Below are 18,557 nucleotides of genomic sequence, written 5' to 3'. Positions count from 1 at the left end.
AATGGGAACCCAGCCAAAATGTTATCCCATCCAACCAATACAGCTTTGCACAGGATGCATTTGTGTTCCTTTAACAGAGGTTTTGAGGGGGAAGAAGGAGGAGGAAAAGGGCATTCTTGGTCTCACCATTAACATTACTCTCCATATTATTAAACATCATGGAGAGCTGTTACTGATGAGATGAATACACCAACCTAATACATGAATAAGCTATTCATAAGTGAACTGCAAATGAACTGTGGTGATGTAACAACAGGGTAGGTGCTGCAAGTCTGCAAATGCCACGGCTGTGAAGCGAGCTCTCTCAGAGAAGAAGCTGTCATCGGTACCGCACGCGGGCGGCATGCATGACAAGCTCCGGAGCCAAGGTGCAACGTGCAGAAGACGGAACTCCTCTGCCCTGGCACTGCAGCGCCTCCCTAAACACATCTGAATTGATGGACTACCCATGTTCCTCTCTGAGCAAAAGAGATGCATCTGACCTTATGTCCAGCAAATCTCAAAGCAGCTGCTGTTTGCTCTCCTACTGAGATTTGCTCAAATGTTAGCAAAAGGTTTTACACGGATGATCACTACAAGGGGGAATGAATGCTACTGGTCCTTAACCAAGCAACAACCATAAAAGCAATACAGTTTGCTACAATGGGTTACAATGTTAAAGCAGTGTTAAAGCAGAGTGTTTTGACCTAGAAACATCACATGCTATTTTAGGGCATTGCAATCCAGCCTGACTTGTTTATCAAACTATACCAATGCACTGAGATAGATAAAGAGCTGTGGTTTAAACGGATTAATACTATATATCAAACACAGTAGCATTCATTAAATATATTCTAACCACACAGGAAATATTCCGTGGAAGGCAAAGTATGTTATTATATGTTATCACTTACGGTCTACACCACTAATAGTATTTTATCTATTTTATGAGAAAGCAGTCATTGTATGATATTATTTAAAGTTACCAACACCAATACTTTATAATCCATTATCTAATTTCATGGGAAAGCAGAAAAAAAGATTATCAAGAATTTATCAAGAATAACAAATGTAGTCTTAAATTAGGCAAACTCTAGAACCAGTGCCAAGGCCTCCTTAGCAATTTGAATAAATTGAGTGAAGCCTATAATTACAATTAGCACAGTGTGAACTGCTGATTCAGATCGTACTCAGAAAGAGTGGGTAAATGATGGGTAATGGGGTAATTTGGTATTTAAATTCAAGAACTGCCACTTGAGTCGACACTGATTGATGCAGAAACTGGGAATGCTCTTTACTGGTGGCAAGGTTATGCAAACATTTAATTAAAATGCAAGGTTAAGCCTTATAGTAAGACTTCTCAGTGTAAGCTTTCAGCAATTCATAGCAGAACAGTACAAGGAAAGCATGGTTGTTGAGTTTTAGCTGAATGATAAAAGCTGTAAGTTGGAAATAATCTTACTGTATTTTTGATTAGCAGGGGAGCACAGAACATATAGAGTGCACTGGCTCTTGAGACTGAAAGTATGAATAATAAATATGAATATTCATCTAAAACATCAGCAAGAGGCTGTGTGTAGCTCCCACGTTTCCCTGAAGCAGTAAAGCAGAAAATTCTCTTATCTGGATCCCCTCTTCACCCAGTCAAATGGCTGAATATTTACAGGGATTTAGATTGCATTGATGCCCTAGTCAGCTTGAAGGCCCACTTTACACAACAGAGAGGAACCAGCTGACATAAATCTTCATTGCAGCACGCCCTTTGAATCAAAGATGAACTTACAATGCCTGATAATGTATGATGAGTAAATGAGTAGGAGATAAACGACCAGCCTTTTTTATCACACTGTGTTTGGGTCCTACCTTTTCTCCCCCTTGTACCACTCAAAGACTGGAGTGGGCACAGCGGCTGCCTCACACCTCAGCAGGGCTGTGAAGCCGGGCCGGACGCCATGACTCTTCATCTCGTGGATCAATGGCGGAACTGTGGACAAAAATTCAAATGGGCTTAGTAAATGTACCGATAAAACCGAATTAGTGACAAAATTCCAGTTTGATTGGAACTTAGCACTATTTAGAGCAACATATCAAATCCTAGTAAAAGCAGGAAATGAATTGGTATCAATTAGGGAACTGCCTAAAATATGAAGCTTTATAATTAATACATTCTAAAAGGGAGTAGCTATACTTGAAGAGCAATAACATTATAACTATGGACTGGTAAAGCCAAAGAAATGCTACTAACACAGTGGGGAGAACCAAAAAGAAACGCCCAGTGCTAAATTGCTTAATAGAAGTTCAAAGTCTGAATAACAGAGGTAGGGTCTTTGAATATGAAATGAGGGCTCTTTCATGTTCTCAAACATTGTGTAAATCTCTTTCCAAGTGTCAGAGAGCCCAGCTGTAACTACGGGCCATTTAATTCCAGCCTGCCAGAGGAAAAAAAAGTACAGGGTTTGAAATACATATGAAATCATTCTTCAGTCAATCTGATTCATTCAACAGAAAAAAAGATACATTCAAGAAATTATTTACATAACTTTTCACTGGATTTTACACATTGTGACAATGAATTTTTTGGTTTTTACCACTGAATTCAGTATTGAACACAGCACTTGTGAGAACCGTGATGGCGCAGAGAGAGAGATGACTGAAGAATCAGTCCACACTTTCTAGGCACACACATCTGAAGCAGAACAGAAAATAGAAAAGTAGAAAATAGCTGCCACGATTTCCTTCCTTGAGGACAGTTATCCATGTAAATGTTCTTGTGACTAGCGTTAAATTACTGGCTAAGTCTGAGTTGGATGCAAATATATTCTTGACACACCTGTGTTTGAAAATGACCTGTAAATCACTGAGGTGCAAAAGCTATGCTCAGACTATTTTTTTTCCCATTTGGTTTCCAGAAAATCACTGCTATGACTTCACATCTGGAAATGTGAAGATACCTAGCTCAAACTTACTACCATGCCTACTTAACACCTGGCTCTAAAACAGAATACCCGTCCTTGTGCCACTCAGTCTCTCTGCCTCGCTCCTTATGCTACACAAACACATTTAGCCATTCTCGTGTTACACAAGCATCTATTCTTTTTTCTTCTTCATTTTATGCCCCCGCATCTGCCTCCAAAAAAAGATGTAAAGATGTAAAAAAGATGTAAATGCACACTGCAGCATGTAGTCAATTTGTGGTTTAAAATGTCACCCATTTCAGAAAACATTTTTCAAATGAACACTCAACTGCTTAAACTATGGTACAGCACTCTTGTCACCACTTAAAGCTCTGGGACATTTTTACACTGAAAGTGTTTAAATATCCCCCTTGCTTCTCTCACTGAACTCATGCCCCCACCTGAGACTGAAAGGCTGGTTTAGCAGACTATTTTGATTATTTCTCCTCCACGTGCTCTCCAGAGAGTGCTTGTGTCTGACAGATGAACCCAGCAGGAACGCAGAGTTTCACCATATGCACAAGGAGTTTGGCTCTTTTGAAAAAATGCCAATTGACAGTTGTGGCCTGGGTGACATACAGTCCATGCACCAGCCCACTCAGAAGCCCACTGAGCATTGTATAGTCTTAACTCATCCTAACAGGGCAGGAAGTGAGTGGAATGCATCTAGTGTGAGATTTAAGAATAAAATAATAGATCGAAGGAACACTCTGCTGACTTTTTGCAAACCTTGATGCAAAGATTACAAAAATAAACAAACAAATAAATAAACAAATAATGTACATTTGGACAATTTTGGTAGTAGGTTCAGGATTGATTTTATAGTGTGAACAGCAGCACATTAAGGTGAGCAAGATACTAATGCAACACAATGCAAAAGCAATGCAATGCAAGGAAATTCAACCCGTTATTTTTCAGTCACTGGGCATTTTAAAAACTTTTCTCAGAAATAGTTTTGGTCCAATCCACCAAAAAGCATGACATGTAGCCTTACTCAGGTTGCTATGTTATAACATGCATTTCCTGCCTTGGTTTTCTGCTTACTTCTCCAGGGCTGAGAGTGTTAATACAGGAGCCCCTTTCCCAGTTATATAGTGGCAGAAGTGAGCACCATGACATGACCCAATCAATAATTAATAAATAATCATTTATTTAAAAATAAAAAAGTGATTGTCCCAGCCAGTGAATTCTTCTGTTCAGCTTGTAAAGATCTGATAACAACTGTAACTGCTAACAGTTGTTAATGCTCTGTGAACTGTTCTTATCCATTAATAATACATTTCCCATCACATATCACATAAAGCCCATAATGTGACAATAGTTACCAGGAGTCTAGGTTTCAAACAGAAATTTCACACAAACTGGGAATTTCAATAAGCAACAAGGTTGCTGCATTTGTATTGTTTGTGTTTGTGTGTATGTGTGTGTGTGTATGATTTTCTCATGTTAACCACATTTTCTTTTACTGTCAATTATTTTTGCCAAACATATAGACCTAAATAGTTCCCCTAAAATGATTACAGTGTGCAAATAAAAGTTATTTAAAGCTGCCATTATTGCTAAATAGTATTGCATCAAATAAAATTCTTGCACAAACAAGCAAATAAAGAAAGAAAATATTTTTTTTATTTGTGACTCAGGTAAGACAGAAAGGGTTAAAATGCATTGATTGTGTATTTATTCTTCAAGAACATCCTTTTTTTACTTCATTATTGATGAGACTATGTCCTTCCATCCTCTACATAAGGTTGTCAAGTTTCATCCAATGAGTTAAAAAACACCACCACCAAAAAAGAGGCTTTGTTTACCTTAAATATTTGGCACATTAGGTGACATTTTGGGTGTGGGGGAGTAATAATATTTAACATCCCGTGTTGCATGCTTATCAATGTGAGTTTATTATATTAAGATTGAAGATGTCCATGTGCTTTTCGCCGAAGGAACAGAAGGATTCCCTTTACTAGACTGAGCATCTGTAAGAACATGAACATACACATCTATGTGTTATAGCCTGCAGTAAACAGAAGCTGAAACCTCCAATGGCCTAAACTACTCTTCAGTATTGCATGAATGCATGATAATCTCTAAACCATTTATACCCTCTGTGCAACACTGAGTTGGAGGTGAAATCTATGAGGTGTGAGAAATGACAGACATTTCTGTAGGTCATCGATCAACAAGATTTGTGCTGCATTGTGAGGTATTGGCAGGCCTTGACAGAGGCTTAATAGCATAGGGGTAGCTGGCTGTGACAGATATCCACACAGCTAACTCCCAAAACTCTATCAACCTAGCAGAATAGCTGTCATCGCTAATGGATGATCTGCTTAATTACTATCCATATTATAAATGCAAAGAAAGAAAAACTATTGTGACAACTGCCACAACAAGTCATCAAGGAAATAAAGAGTGGAAGAGGCAAGGCGTAACTCAAGCAGTTTGGAGGATGAACACTCGGATTTAAAACAGTTGCTTGGTTTGCAAAATGAGCACACCCAATTAAGAGACAATGAGACAAATCACTTTATATTCAGACTCATTCAGCAGCCTGTATGGGTAGTGTGTTTGAATGTAAATGACTAAAATGAACATACACATCTGTGTCTTAGCCTGCAGTAAACAGAAGCTGAAACCTCCAATGGCCTAAACTACTCTTCAGTATTGCATGAATGCATGATAATCTCTAAACCATTTGTACCCTCTGTGCAACACTGAGTTGGAGGTGAAATCTATGAGGTGTGAGAAATGACAGACATTTCTGTAGGTCATCGATCAACAAGATTTGTGCTGCATTGTGAGGTATTGGCAGGCCTTGACAGAGGCTTAATAGCATAGGGGTAGCTGGCTGTGACAGATATCCACACAGCTAACTCCCAAAACTCTATCAACCTAGCAGAATAGCTGTCATCGCTAATGGATGATCTGCTTAATTACTATCCATATTATAAATGCAAAGAAAGAAAAACTATTGTGACAACTGCCACAACAAGTCATCAAGGAAATAAAGAGTGGAAGAGGCAAGGCGTAACTCAAGCAGTTTGGAGGATGAACACTCGGATTTAAAACAGTTGCTTGGTTTGCAAAATGAGCACACCCAATTAAGAGACAATGAGACAAATCACTTTATATTCAGACTCATTCAGCAGCCTGTATGGGTAGTGTGTTTGAATGTAAATGACTAAAATGAGCTTATACCACCAACTAGGAAACCAGTAAGGAGTTGCACTTTGCAGGAAAAGGACTAGGTTTATAGAAAGTTTGATTTGTTTACATACTGCCTTTTCTTGTCAGAGTAATCCTTTGCTTTGCCTTTCCAGCTTGCCCACAGATGCAGAGAGAGAGAGAGAGACAGAGAGAGAGAGAGAGAGAGAGAGAGAGAGAGAGGGAGGGCATGAGCTGCTGTATAAGACTCATGGCAGCATAAATAACATGGCTAACAGAGATTATGCCGTATCAAAAAAGGATTAAATGGTGGTGTATGCTTTGGTAGTATTTTATAAAGAAAATACAACAATTTTCAACAAATCCAGGCTATGAATGAGAGTTCAGTATTAAATGCAAATTTATTACACAAGTTCTCAGATTCAATTACATTGGTTCTCCAAGGCGTTGTCACTATTGGCAGCATATTCCAGAATTGGCTAATGCAAAGTAGCAGTGTAAAAATCATGAAAGCCCAATAATCCTAGTAATTTACAGGCTCCATAGCAAAAGAGTGCAATTGTAAATCATCTGTGAGTTCCTAAGCCCCCAGCAGATGGGAGTATCTGGAAATAGCACAGTTGCTGTGAGAAATGTGTGCTGCAGGGCTCACTGTTTGACAAATTTGCCAGTAGCAGCTTGATCACAAATGCAAATGGAAAAAACAAGATACAAAATGTTGTGGGAAAATACCTATGCACATAGTATGAGCCCAACAAAAATAATAATATTTAAATAACCAGATGGTTAATGCATATTAACATGCATAAATATATCAGTCAAGAGGGCCAAACTCTGGACTAGAAGCACCTCAATCAGAGGCAAGAATGTGGACTTATTAGATACATGGTACATTACTGTATGGCAAAGGTCACTGGTTAAATAGAAATTATGTACTAATCCAATTGCTTTAGTTTGGCCTGTTAAATGTCACTCTGATACCTAAACAACTTGCAAGTCCATTGACACAAACAAATCATTTACCTTGGTCTTGTGATTTCTCTGGGTAGATACAATAAATAATGAACTGATATTATCTCTTGGTAAACAAACAAACAAAAAAAACCCCAAATACTTTGCCTGGAGCATTGCTCTACCAACAAGTATAGCATTTTTAATTTAAAAGATCAATTAATAATCCACCGCTTCAGCCACAGTCTAGAATGAGTTTTCTTCACAATTAAGAAATGGGACTCATCAGTCCGTGACTTATCAGCTTACTAACAGAAAGACTGCTTCAACTACCGTCTCCACCTCATTGTCCCATTCTGTCCGCCAGCACTGGGTTTAGCAGCAAAGATTTATTAATTCATTAAGATTTCCATTTACATTTTAAGAATAACATCTTGTTCTTTCTCTAATACACTAAATCCTTATAAATAACAGTCATGCTATAAAGAGACAAAGGCTGAGCAAGGCCCATAGAGAATAGTGAGTGAGGGAGAAATGTATTACACTGAATGAAATCATTAAACATAGAGGCTCACATCTTTGTAAGTAGACAAATTAGCTCCAGGCATATGAAATTGAAGAATAGATTCAATTTTGTACAGTGTAGTAGAGTTGGACAGTCAAGACAATCTGTTATTTGTCTATTTGGTATAATATCAATATGCAATAATCACAGAGGTCTTTATGAAAATGAATAAGGGTCCATGAGCAGTTGCTTCAGCAGTACATTCTGCTTAGTCAGTGGGCTAAACAGCTCAGTCAATAGATGCCTTTCATGTCTTTTTGCAGGAAGATATAATTTGAAGCAATAGCCAACATTTGTCCCCTACATCTTCATTTACTATATAGATATATTACACACAGCAAAGTATATTAGGCAACAAAGTATATTAGGCAACAGCAATTAATTGTGATAAGAAATACTATATGGAAAATGAAGACATTAGCCACATAAAGCTTTACTGGACCTGAAAAATACTGACGTCTCATCTCCTACAAAGCTTCTGTTGAAATTAATTACACTGACAATCACCATCTAAAAACCTGTTTTACTGTAATATTCTTTTAGTCCGATTACTTTCCTCTCTTGACAATATTTGATTAAATGTACCGAATCAAACATTCCCAAAGCTGAATCACTGCTTTCTGTCTGGGAAACTAGCCAAAAAATCTGAACAAGAGTTCAAGTCAAATGGAAATGATGGGTCACTGAGTGCCTGTGGCCAGTAACAGAAGGTTTCCTGTTTTAGTATGATAAATTACAGCACACCCCATAGGCTAGAACCCTCACATTTTAGTAAAGAGTTTAACCAATGAGATACAGTTGTTAAAAATACCAAAAATACAGCAATACAAAAATCAGTGTGCACGACATAAGCAATGCACTTGTCATCAAGGAGGAAATGAAAAGTATATATGAGTAGAAACTTGAGTATTTCTTCAACACTATCCGTGTTATGGTGAGAAACCCTCCTGTTTCATATTCACAATGATTTTTTTCCTTTTATCTATTCTGAAAGCTGGGTGTCACTTTAATACCCATGAGCCATATTATAGCTAAAAGGCTAACCCTAAACATCCTGCAGATTCAAGTTAATTAGTCCAAAAGAAAATGTGTTTTCCCCTCGCCAGAGAGGCCAACAGCTACAATGCAACATGATGCAAAGTGAAAGACACATGCTTTATGTGTTACTCAATCACCAATTTTGGATTTTCAACTTTAATGGGAGCTTTTGCCTAACATGTTAAGATCTAAAGGCCTTGACACACTCAAGAAAAGATAGGTTCTTAGCTTGGATGAAAAGAAAATGTCCTTCTTTCATAAATGAGCCAAGTTCATCCAACAAACATTAAGCCAGAATGCATTCTGACAGGATGACATATGAAGCATAGGCGTCACGTTGCCTCTAGAAAGCTGAAGCTGTTGTGTTTTGCATCCACATTCTAACCATCTGCGGAGCTGCATGACATCACCTAATCCGTCATGTTTATATATTTCTTTTCCTGTGATGTGTGCAGAGACAGCGTTTAAGCAGGGCATGGATGCAAGGAGGAAAGCAAAGCTGAACATCTGGTGCTGCTCACAATAGCAACAATCCAAAGGCTCAGCAAACACGACCATGTTAGGAGAGATGAACCGCGCTACAGCCTCTTCAAGATCGAAGGTCTTATTATCTAAGCACCAAACATGTATATTTGGAGAGGTCAAGACAAGGTGGTGGGCTTGTAGATGTGGAGTCTGTTCTATGTTGATTTAGCTAAGGTTACAGAAAAGGCCTCAGATACAAAAGCAAGGCCCCATTTTGTGGTAATTAGTTTGTGTGCTGGGTTACTGGACTGTCTTGTAGATCACTGAGCCAGATGTTGTTATCGCAGTGTCTCTTATCTGGGTAACTTCACACTACAACCAACTACAGGCTGACAATGGTACAGTTAAAAAGGCTGCATATTTCATGTTGTTTAGTTACATGATCTGGGTGCAACTGTTAACAACAGTGTGTTTGGCTCAGTGATGTACATGACATTCCAATAACATTGACAGCAAAGATTCAGATGACTCTCTTAGAGTCCAGTAGGCTGCTTTTTTGTAATGGCAACGTAACAACAAAAGGGAGTGACTGAGGTGTCAAGTACATATACACAGACACTTTACTGCATACCACAGGCTGCTTTTGCACATGCTTATGGACTCAATGTTTTCTTTTTTCTGTTAAGTTGTTATCCGTATGTACGCAGTGCAGGGCTGCAGAACCTGCTGACCCTGCCAAGGGTGCTATACTGCAGCAGCCTCAGAGAAACTTCTAGGGTAAGTACCTTGTTCAAAGGCACAGCAGCAGTGGTTAGGGGAAGGCCCTAACAGCAGAACCTGGAACCCTTCTGCTCCTCATGGTGTCTACAGAGGATACAAGAATTCCCTTACATGTTCTCATTTTTATCCTTACTGCATTTATAAAAGACACTGGCAGGCCATGGAGCTGCAGCAGGAGAAAACTTTAGAGCTATAATAAAATTAATATTAACACAAAACTTTATTAAGTACATTCATGCACACATGAAGATAATTTGTTTTCAACTAATAAATTTGCTTATTTCAATTAGTGGTCATAATCTGCAATTAGCCTAGAGGTCATTTCTGCTCTTACCTAAAAGCTGTAATTATTTTCAAAGGGGAATGAGATTATTTTGCTGTGTATTTAATTATACTGATTACCCTTGAAATGTCAAGAGTCAAGTCACATTATCTATAGTCATGTTAGGCTAATATAACGACAAGTATGTAGCAACATACTTTCGTAGTGCTGTTAAATAAATTTTTAAATGTTAATGTATTCTGTAGTTATCTTCCAAGATAGAACTGTTTAAGGTTCACAGTTCTTTTCCATAATAATTGAACTGAGAATGCATAATAACCCAAGAATCACAATAACAAACTGCCACACCCTTATTTCTAATTACATATTTGCTGTAGTATTTCCAGAGACAATTCACTCACACTCTCTCACACACACACACACGCACACGCACGCACGCACACACACACACACACACACACACACACACACACACACACACACAGGTAATGCCACATCTTTTTTCTACCAAGTAGAACTTTAATCATAGCTTGGTTAGAAAATATTCCATCACTTCTTCAGATTTCACAGTGGGAAGTACTTGTCATGGAATGGATTGGCTCACCAGTTTTCTATCCTCTCACACTTTTATTTTAGCACATGGTAAGGTAATCCTGTCTTCTAATTCCAGGCTTGGCACCTGTTTTATATCAAATTTGTTTGCAGCCTGAAGCAACCTTCCATGATGGACAAGGGTTGCTAAAAAGATAGATTGGGATTATAACCAAACGCCTCTTCATTTTACCCCCAGGAGCTGCTTCAGCCTGGAATGTTTCAAAGGTAAAAAGAACTACTGGCATTGTTGACATCATCTGCCATAGTAAATCATGTCCGTGCCTCCACACAGTATCACCCTATCCTCACACGTGGAAAGATTAGAGTATGAAACCAGCTGAAAATGTTTGCCGTTTGCCGAACACAGTAACGGCAGAGCTTGGGCAAGGGAGACAGCTTGGCACACCGCTGCTGATCTTTTCCGCTTTGTTAGAACCTGTCAATACAATCGACAGGGCGGAGCCAAGATGCGAGTTATGACTGCAGAGCCGTCCTCGGCCTCCCCTCAGCGAAACGCTGACATTTCCACACTGCTCTCTGCCCATCAGTCTTTGGTGCACCAATGGTGAAGGGAGGCTCTGCCTAATGGGCTCACTCCACACACATTCGGCTGTGGGAATATGCGTGTCTGATTTATGTGCTCACGCTTTGCTGTGATTCAGCATATCACGTCAACATAGACAAAGAGATTAATGATTCCAGTGACCACAAATAAGACAAGACGCCTTCGAAAAGAAAAGAGGAGGGGGAGAAAATGGTCACGTGTCCCCTTTCTTTTTGGAGAAGCCAGATCATCACCATAAGCATGATGGGTAAAGTCAGTATAAATCATGAATGCGTAGAGTGCTCATTACTGTCTTTTCACACTTTTGAGAGACTCATTACCTGCATAATAGAAGAGTCCTTATAACATTGAGACCATTCCTCACTGGAAATTAATCATCTCAGCCCAGACAAAAAGGGGATTCTCTTGTTAAATATTAAAAAACTTCCACACAATGAATTCTATTCTAATTTTCACCATAGCCAGCACCATTGCCTCTCAAGGTAAAGCAGTATCTCCAGCATAAAAAAAGACATCATTGTATGTGCATGTGCAGAATCAGCCGGTATGAGAATGAGCAGATACTTACAGTTAACTGTGACTTTCACAGTCCTGGTGTCAGGAGAGGCGATATCATTCTCAGCGCCACATTCGTAGTCCCCTGCTGCGTCACGAGTTATGCCAGTTATGTTCAAATTTTCTCCACTCCCAAACTTCCTGGCTGTGAGTGAAAGAAAGTAACATATGTACCCACATTCACAAGTGGTTTCCTTAAAATCTTGTGTTAATGTTATGGCCTTCAAGGTTGGGATACTGTTCCATCTATTTAGCTCAAGAAAGATACTGTAATTTGGTATTTTCAGTCTGTGCACATACAATAGAAACACTATTTCTATAGTTTTACTATTTGGACATAGCTAGTACTGATAAATGTTAATAAAACGAGACAATAATGATAATCAGATGAGTATGCTAATATAAAACTATGCTTAATATAATTTAGCGTCCTAAATGGCAAATAATCACGTTGTAGGCCAAAATTCCAGGGGGACGTATTTCTCCTTTGAGGCATAATTTGCACACAGAGAGATTACTGGCATCAAAACCCATGAACAAATCAGAACTGTGCCAATGTGGCAGCTTTGACTGGAGGTCCTTGAGTAATAAACGGCAATATAGCACAACAGGAGGCTGCCACGCTGCTACTGGCCCCAAAACCTCCACAGAGTTCCCGACACTAGGAGGCATCTTTATTGCAGTATTGCTCAATGAAATCTATTTATACCCTTCTGTAGAGTGAGGTGAATCCACCTTATAGCAGAGGGAGCTAAACTCCAACATGTAGTTGAGGAAGCTGACTCAGCAAACGCAAAACTGAATGAAAGGGGGGGGGGGGGAGAGAGAAAGGGAAGAGGATTTGCTAGAGGGAATGCCAGCTTTTGTCCCAATGCTGTGGTAAAATGTTTTGCTAAAGTGTCAAATACTGAAATGAAAGAGTGAAGTGAATACAAGTGCAGGGAGATCAGAAAGTTTTAGCCCTATCAACATTAAACAACACTGACACTGAATTACACACCTGCTGAGAAGAAGAAGCACACATTAGTTCTGAATAGTAGGTATGACATTGGAAAACAATCACTAAAGCAGCATTATTCTTTGATCTCTGTAATTTGCATACATATATGCACATTTCACAAGAACAAAGACATCCTTTAGAGGAAAACAAACAGGAGAATTTAGTGCACTTCTGAGTTATTAAGAAAATGCAGGAGAGGGTTATTTTGGCTGACAAGGTGCTACTTTACTTTCATTCCTTTGCATATGAATTGACCCAAATGTATTCATGTGACAATACACAGTATGCAGTAGCCTATGAAGACAAAATGCAGGTGCCTACACACTATCTGAGAGTTAAAATATAACTCACAATAAAAAAAGTTTAACCTCTTTTACTACATGAACAACTATGCAGCATGATACACAGTAGGCCTGTCTAATCAATAAACATAAGATTAGCAGTATCTTGGTTAAAACGCCTGCAATCGTGGGAGTTTTGTGCCGATCCACTTCCTCATCACTTCAAAGGGTGCATCAACATTTCAAGACATGCTATGAGCGTGTGCCTTCTTGAAAGGGATGGGAAGGGATGAAGGCCCATCTATCAGTAGCGAGCTGAAAGCTTATTTTTCCGCTTTAATAAGACACCATTATATAGCTTTGTGCAGTGGGTGTTATTTTTCCCTCTCAACCGGTATAATCTTTATCTGTGATTAACCCACTGCATAATTTCCTTAGTTCATTGGGTTACTTTCTTTTCCCATACAGAGATTTCCCAGTGAACCCTCACTTATCAAAGTCATTACAGCAAAAGAGGAAATGATCATGGGCTCTTGATGGGTGTAATAAAAGCAGAACGCCTGAATGAATGACCTTAGTAAAAGGCAGCTGTATGTTTGAAACACTGCAAATTCCCGCTGCTAACAAAACATACAAAACAGGCCTGCACACCTCAGAAGTAACGCAAGAACCATTGATTATTCACAGAAAATGCACTTAAACAGAAAGCCGTTTCTTATCGCTTGCCATCACAAATGCCCCTGAATTGTGTGGGAAAACGCATGTTGAGTGTCCCGTGAAAAGCTCAAGTGAGGCTCATCACAGCTCCAAGGATGTGTCGCTCCAACCAAATTAGGCAAAGCAGAGCAAGGTTAATCTACGATTCCACATTGCTCTGTGGTAAGTGCAGTCACAGTAAGCAATTTCCCACATTGTGTGGAGAGCACACAGTACATTTCCTTGAGGTCTGCATTTGCTGATAGGAGGGGTGCTGCTGGGGAATGCATTATGGAGTGAGGCGACGGCTGTATGCATTTCTGCAGTTAACCCCTGAGAGAATACAGCACTGGTCTAAATGCTCTGTCAGTGGCTTCCCCCACTGGCATTCATTGAGCTGTCAGCCATGAATCAGCCCGCACAGCCCACCCACACACATGCACCAACACGCATGCACCCACCCACCCACATGCACACACCCACCAGAATATATGTGTCCACCCGCACGCTTGCACCCACACCCACAAAACCTAGTGTGTTTGAAGCCTGACACACCTGCATAAGACAGGTCAGTTCCTCAGCACACCTCCATCATGAGAAGGAAAAAAAACCATATCCATAGTACTGTAGTCAGCTATTTCCAAATATCTTAGTTATGTATATCCCGAAGTTTCACGTCAAAATATAGAGCCTATGAACGAATGTTTGGGATCAGCAATGCGAATATGAAGGCAGAGTAAGAGCTGGCCTATACCCTGCCTCTGACCCTGCACAGAGCCCATTACAGAAAAGCCCAGGTCACTGGAAAAAGGCCTTTTTAAATAAAACATGATAAATGTTTCTCATTTTAACAGTACTTTTGCCTTGCAATATGGCTCATTGCAGCAAAAATACTGGCACAGTTCAACGTGATAGTTTTTTGCTGCTGCAATGGTGGAGAAAACAGATGCCAATCTTTAAGGGTAATTTCCTCTGGGAAGATGGAATGGTCACATACAGTGTGTTCTCCTATTTAAGTGTTGGTGTAGTGATAGTGAAGTATAAATTGCTTTTTTTTTTGTACACTCAAGGAGTTCAGATTCCAGGTAAAAAGATGACTATAGGGTAAAAGTACACAATATCATTTTATATTCCTAGGTATTTGTTGTGTGTATTGGACCATGTTGGAAAAATGAAACTTTTTGTGATCTATCCCAAGAGTTAAAGTGAGTATAACTCTTGGATCACATTAACCTAAATAATATAAATACCTAAAATAATTTTAATCTTTTGCAAATAACTATATCAAGTCTGTTCTGGGTTTCAGATGTCTCTTTTTTGTCAAGTAAAATGCCCCCCCCCCCCCCCCATGAATTCTTCAGTTCCATTTCGTCAAGTGTTTGTTATTGTCCTGCAGTATGATGAAATCATATGAAATCATTTATGAAGCCAGTAAATGCACAGGTATTTGGCAGTTTGTTCACAGCATTAATAAAGATGAGAGCCCATCATGAATGTCAAAGTCATGACACTATCTTTAATAAACATGACACTTGGATTTACAGTGTTTCCCAGATGCAGCCGAACACTCTAGCCAGTCAATTATTGTCCATTCTTCATACTTTTACTGTGCAGTCACTTCGGTACATGTTTTGCTTTGTCACATCTGTCCATAGCACTGTTCCAGTACCTATGGCATATCTCTTCCAGCAAATGTTATTCTAGCCTTTTCTATTTTTGGTGCTTACATGCTGCAATGTAACCTTTAGAACACAACTATGAAAATCTTGTGTGGTAGGTGGTGAATACCTTCACCCCTGCACTGTGGAGGTTGCTGGAGATTTTAATGACAGTTGTTTTTGGGTTTTCTTTACATCTGGAATAGTTCTTCTATTATCAACTGCAGTCATGTTCTGCTGTCACTGCTGATCTTCTTCTTAGAATGGTCCACATGGCTAACTCTGCCATGCTGAGTTTCCATGCTATAGTTTTGAGTGAATTCTACTTTCTTTTCAGCAACCAAATTCCATGTTTCTTTTTTATTAAGTCTCATATTATCACCAACTAGCATTAAATAAAAAGGAATAGAATAATACACAGATTAAACTATACTTACTAAAAAACTTGCATTTAATTAATTTTGTACAAAGTATAAACACACGAATACCAAAAAAGTACAAAAAGTGGCATTTTATACCATTTTATCTCAAATCCAGACTGCTTGAGCATATGGAAACAGGTAATCTGTGTTCACTGTGTGCATCTTTTTCTTTGTTGATTTAAGCATCTATTATGACCAGTACATCCATAAGGACCATTAATAGCCCAAAACAATAAAAACACCCCACCCTTGAATACAAAGTCTTCAACTGAGGGTTTAAATTTTTTTTCCTACATTACATTCATACCATACCCAGTTTCCATCTGCTAATGCTATTTATGTGTTATTTTTCTAAAGGCACATTTAATCTGACCACATACTCCCAAAACTTCAAGGTGAATGTGCACTTCAAAGAACTCTTCCTTTAGTAAATACTGGCTTTATGACTTACTGAAGCATTTTGATCAAAATCTGAAAGAGAAATTGAATAGCAGAAATGTACTGGAGAAGGAATCTGACAGCCTCAAGATAAGTGAAGCTGTCTTCAATTATTAGATAAGTACAACATGCAACTTCATAAAAATAGAGGAACACTCAAAATTGCTACCGCGCCACTGAATTTTGATTTTGGTTTGGTAATGTGCAAACATCTTCTTTTTACTGGCTGCCTTAGACAGGAAAGACCAAATGAGCTTAATTTACATTATCTCGATGTTTTAACTACTTTTTTTTTTTTGCAGTACAACAATAAATAAAAAATGTCACATTCTCAATTAATGGTACATCAGACCACCACAATAGCTAAATCAAACTTGCCCGCAATGTTATGATATTAACCAACACACAAAACTATCACTATTGTATGGGTTGTGGACAGCAAGTAGGAAGATTAAGCAAACTAAGAGAACCAGTTACAAACCAAATTCTTGTTCAATGTCAAGCCCACTATCTATAAACAGAGATGCTTAAGCAAATGTATGGTTTTTGTTAACATAATAGTCAACATTGTATGGTAGATAAAGAACTCACCTGATGGGGAGATATGCCTCCAGGTGATTTTAGGCTCTGGTTTTCCACTGGCGAAACAGAAGAGTGAGATATCACCACCTTCGTTTACTGTGATGTCCGATGAAATATCATATATTTTGGGAGGAACTGGAAAAAAAGCAACAAGGAAAATATAAATCTGTGGCCTTTTACTTGGCAACTATTTCCATGCCATCAAATGAATGATTTATAATGTTTAGAATGTTTCTGTTCATTTGCATATATCAGAATGAAAGCAGATCATCTAGTAATCCACACAGAACTGTGCAGTCCATGTGAGAGAAAAGCTCTAGCTGCAAACTGTATCATCAAATCTCCACCCTCTTGCTCTCCTCCTTCAGATGTCTGCGGCGTCAAACACAACCCTCATCCCCTGATCTAGCTCTCCAAAGTAAAGCAGGTTGTCAACTGTCATAAGAAAAAGAAAAAAAATCAACAAATCCCTTTGTGCCTTCTTTGAGCGCCAGATCTAAAGCCCTGCCATTTGTTCACTGTGGCTTGAAATGTGTCCAATTTAGCTGGGCTTGTCTTCCTTCTTCCTGTCTAATCCCAATCCAGTATTCTAAACAGCACGAATGGTCTGTGGGAAGTGCAGAGGGCACTTTTCCAAGTGTTACCTTCTTTTTTCGTGGGAAGTGAGTTGAGCAGTAATTATCTTTTTCTTTGACTGGAAATTCCAATTAATAGGTTTCTTGACTTGTGCAGACAGATTTCTCGCTGTGTGGTAGTGTAATCAGGAGCACAGCATGCTGTTTTGTGAATATCACCATACATCAGTATTCATAAAGAACAAACTATAATGGCCTGGGAGTAAGCAATAAAATGGAGCTATGAAAAAATGCTTACATCTATCTATGCTAAAAAAGAAAGAAAGAAAAATGTTAGCCAAACCTAACCTCTTAACTTGACATTTTTATTCTTCATGTCAAGAAACAAACATGTACATGTATTCTCTACACATGAAAATGTGTAGACCACTAGTTTTAAAAAACCTGAACTGGAAAATCTATACCAAACATATGCCCTTTATACAAATGCATTTGTTGCTGCCTTCACTGCCTCACTGCTACATTCAAGTATTAACACGCAGTAAACTAAAGTGGCACAAAGATGAATCCAAGTTAGACCAAGCCAAGTGATGATGAGCCACAGAAAATGATTTGTTAAATTCAACTGGCTACATTAGGCTCTTTCAACATTATTTAATGAAGCTGTAACCTGACGTTTATGGACATCTGTTCTGTATATACTGATATAAATTTCAACCCTCAGTGAAAACCTAAAATATATGTTCAAAGGCATTTATTGCCAATATGTTTACTTGGACTTGATCCCACTGTTGACGTGTGTGTCACAGATTGCAAATACCGCATTTGTCTACTGATCAGTTTTGTCCTTAAAGTAGTTTTTAAAATGGGTGTAAGACTTTGATGCTATATCTGCATAGTCTATGTAGACAGCTAACAATGTATCATGCCCCAGTTTTCCAAAATCAACATAGTGACAAAATCTTATCAGTTATTTGTGAGAATAGCCTAAGTAATATTTGTTTTATCATTTTT

At 38.7% G+C, this 18,557-nt stretch overlaps 1 protein-coding gene across 7 annotated transcripts in view; it reads right to left on the bottom strand.

Annotated features, from left to right (window-relative positions):
• The window catches only part of negr1 (neuronal growth regulator 1), a 134,166-nt gene that overhangs the window by 70,410 nt on the left and 45,199 nt on the right, over positions 1-18,557 (bottom strand). For all 7 annotated transcript variants that reach the window (XM_026998811.3, XM_081717102.1, XM_081717103.1 and 4 more), the window contains exons 3-5: positions 16,978-17,103; positions 11,905-12,036; positions 1,843-1,963 (exon numbers count right to left, since the gene is read on the bottom strand). In XM_026998811.3, coding sequence (XP_026854612.1) covers positions 1,843-1,963; positions 11,905-12,036; positions 16,978-17,103 — 379 coding nt within the window. The remainder of the gene's footprint in view (positions 1-1,842; positions 1,964-11,904; positions 12,037-16,977; positions 17,104-18,557) is intronic.

The sequence above is a fragment of the Electrophorus electricus genome, chromosome 7, assembly GCF_041902795.1.
Source record: "Electrophorus electricus isolate QZ-2024a chromosome 7, ASM4190279v1, whole genome shotgun sequence".
Lineage (NCBI taxonomy): Eukaryota > Metazoa > Chordata > Actinopteri > Gymnotiformes > Gymnotidae > Electrophorus > Electrophorus electricus.
This window is presented reverse-complemented; position numbering and strand designations above follow the sequence as displayed.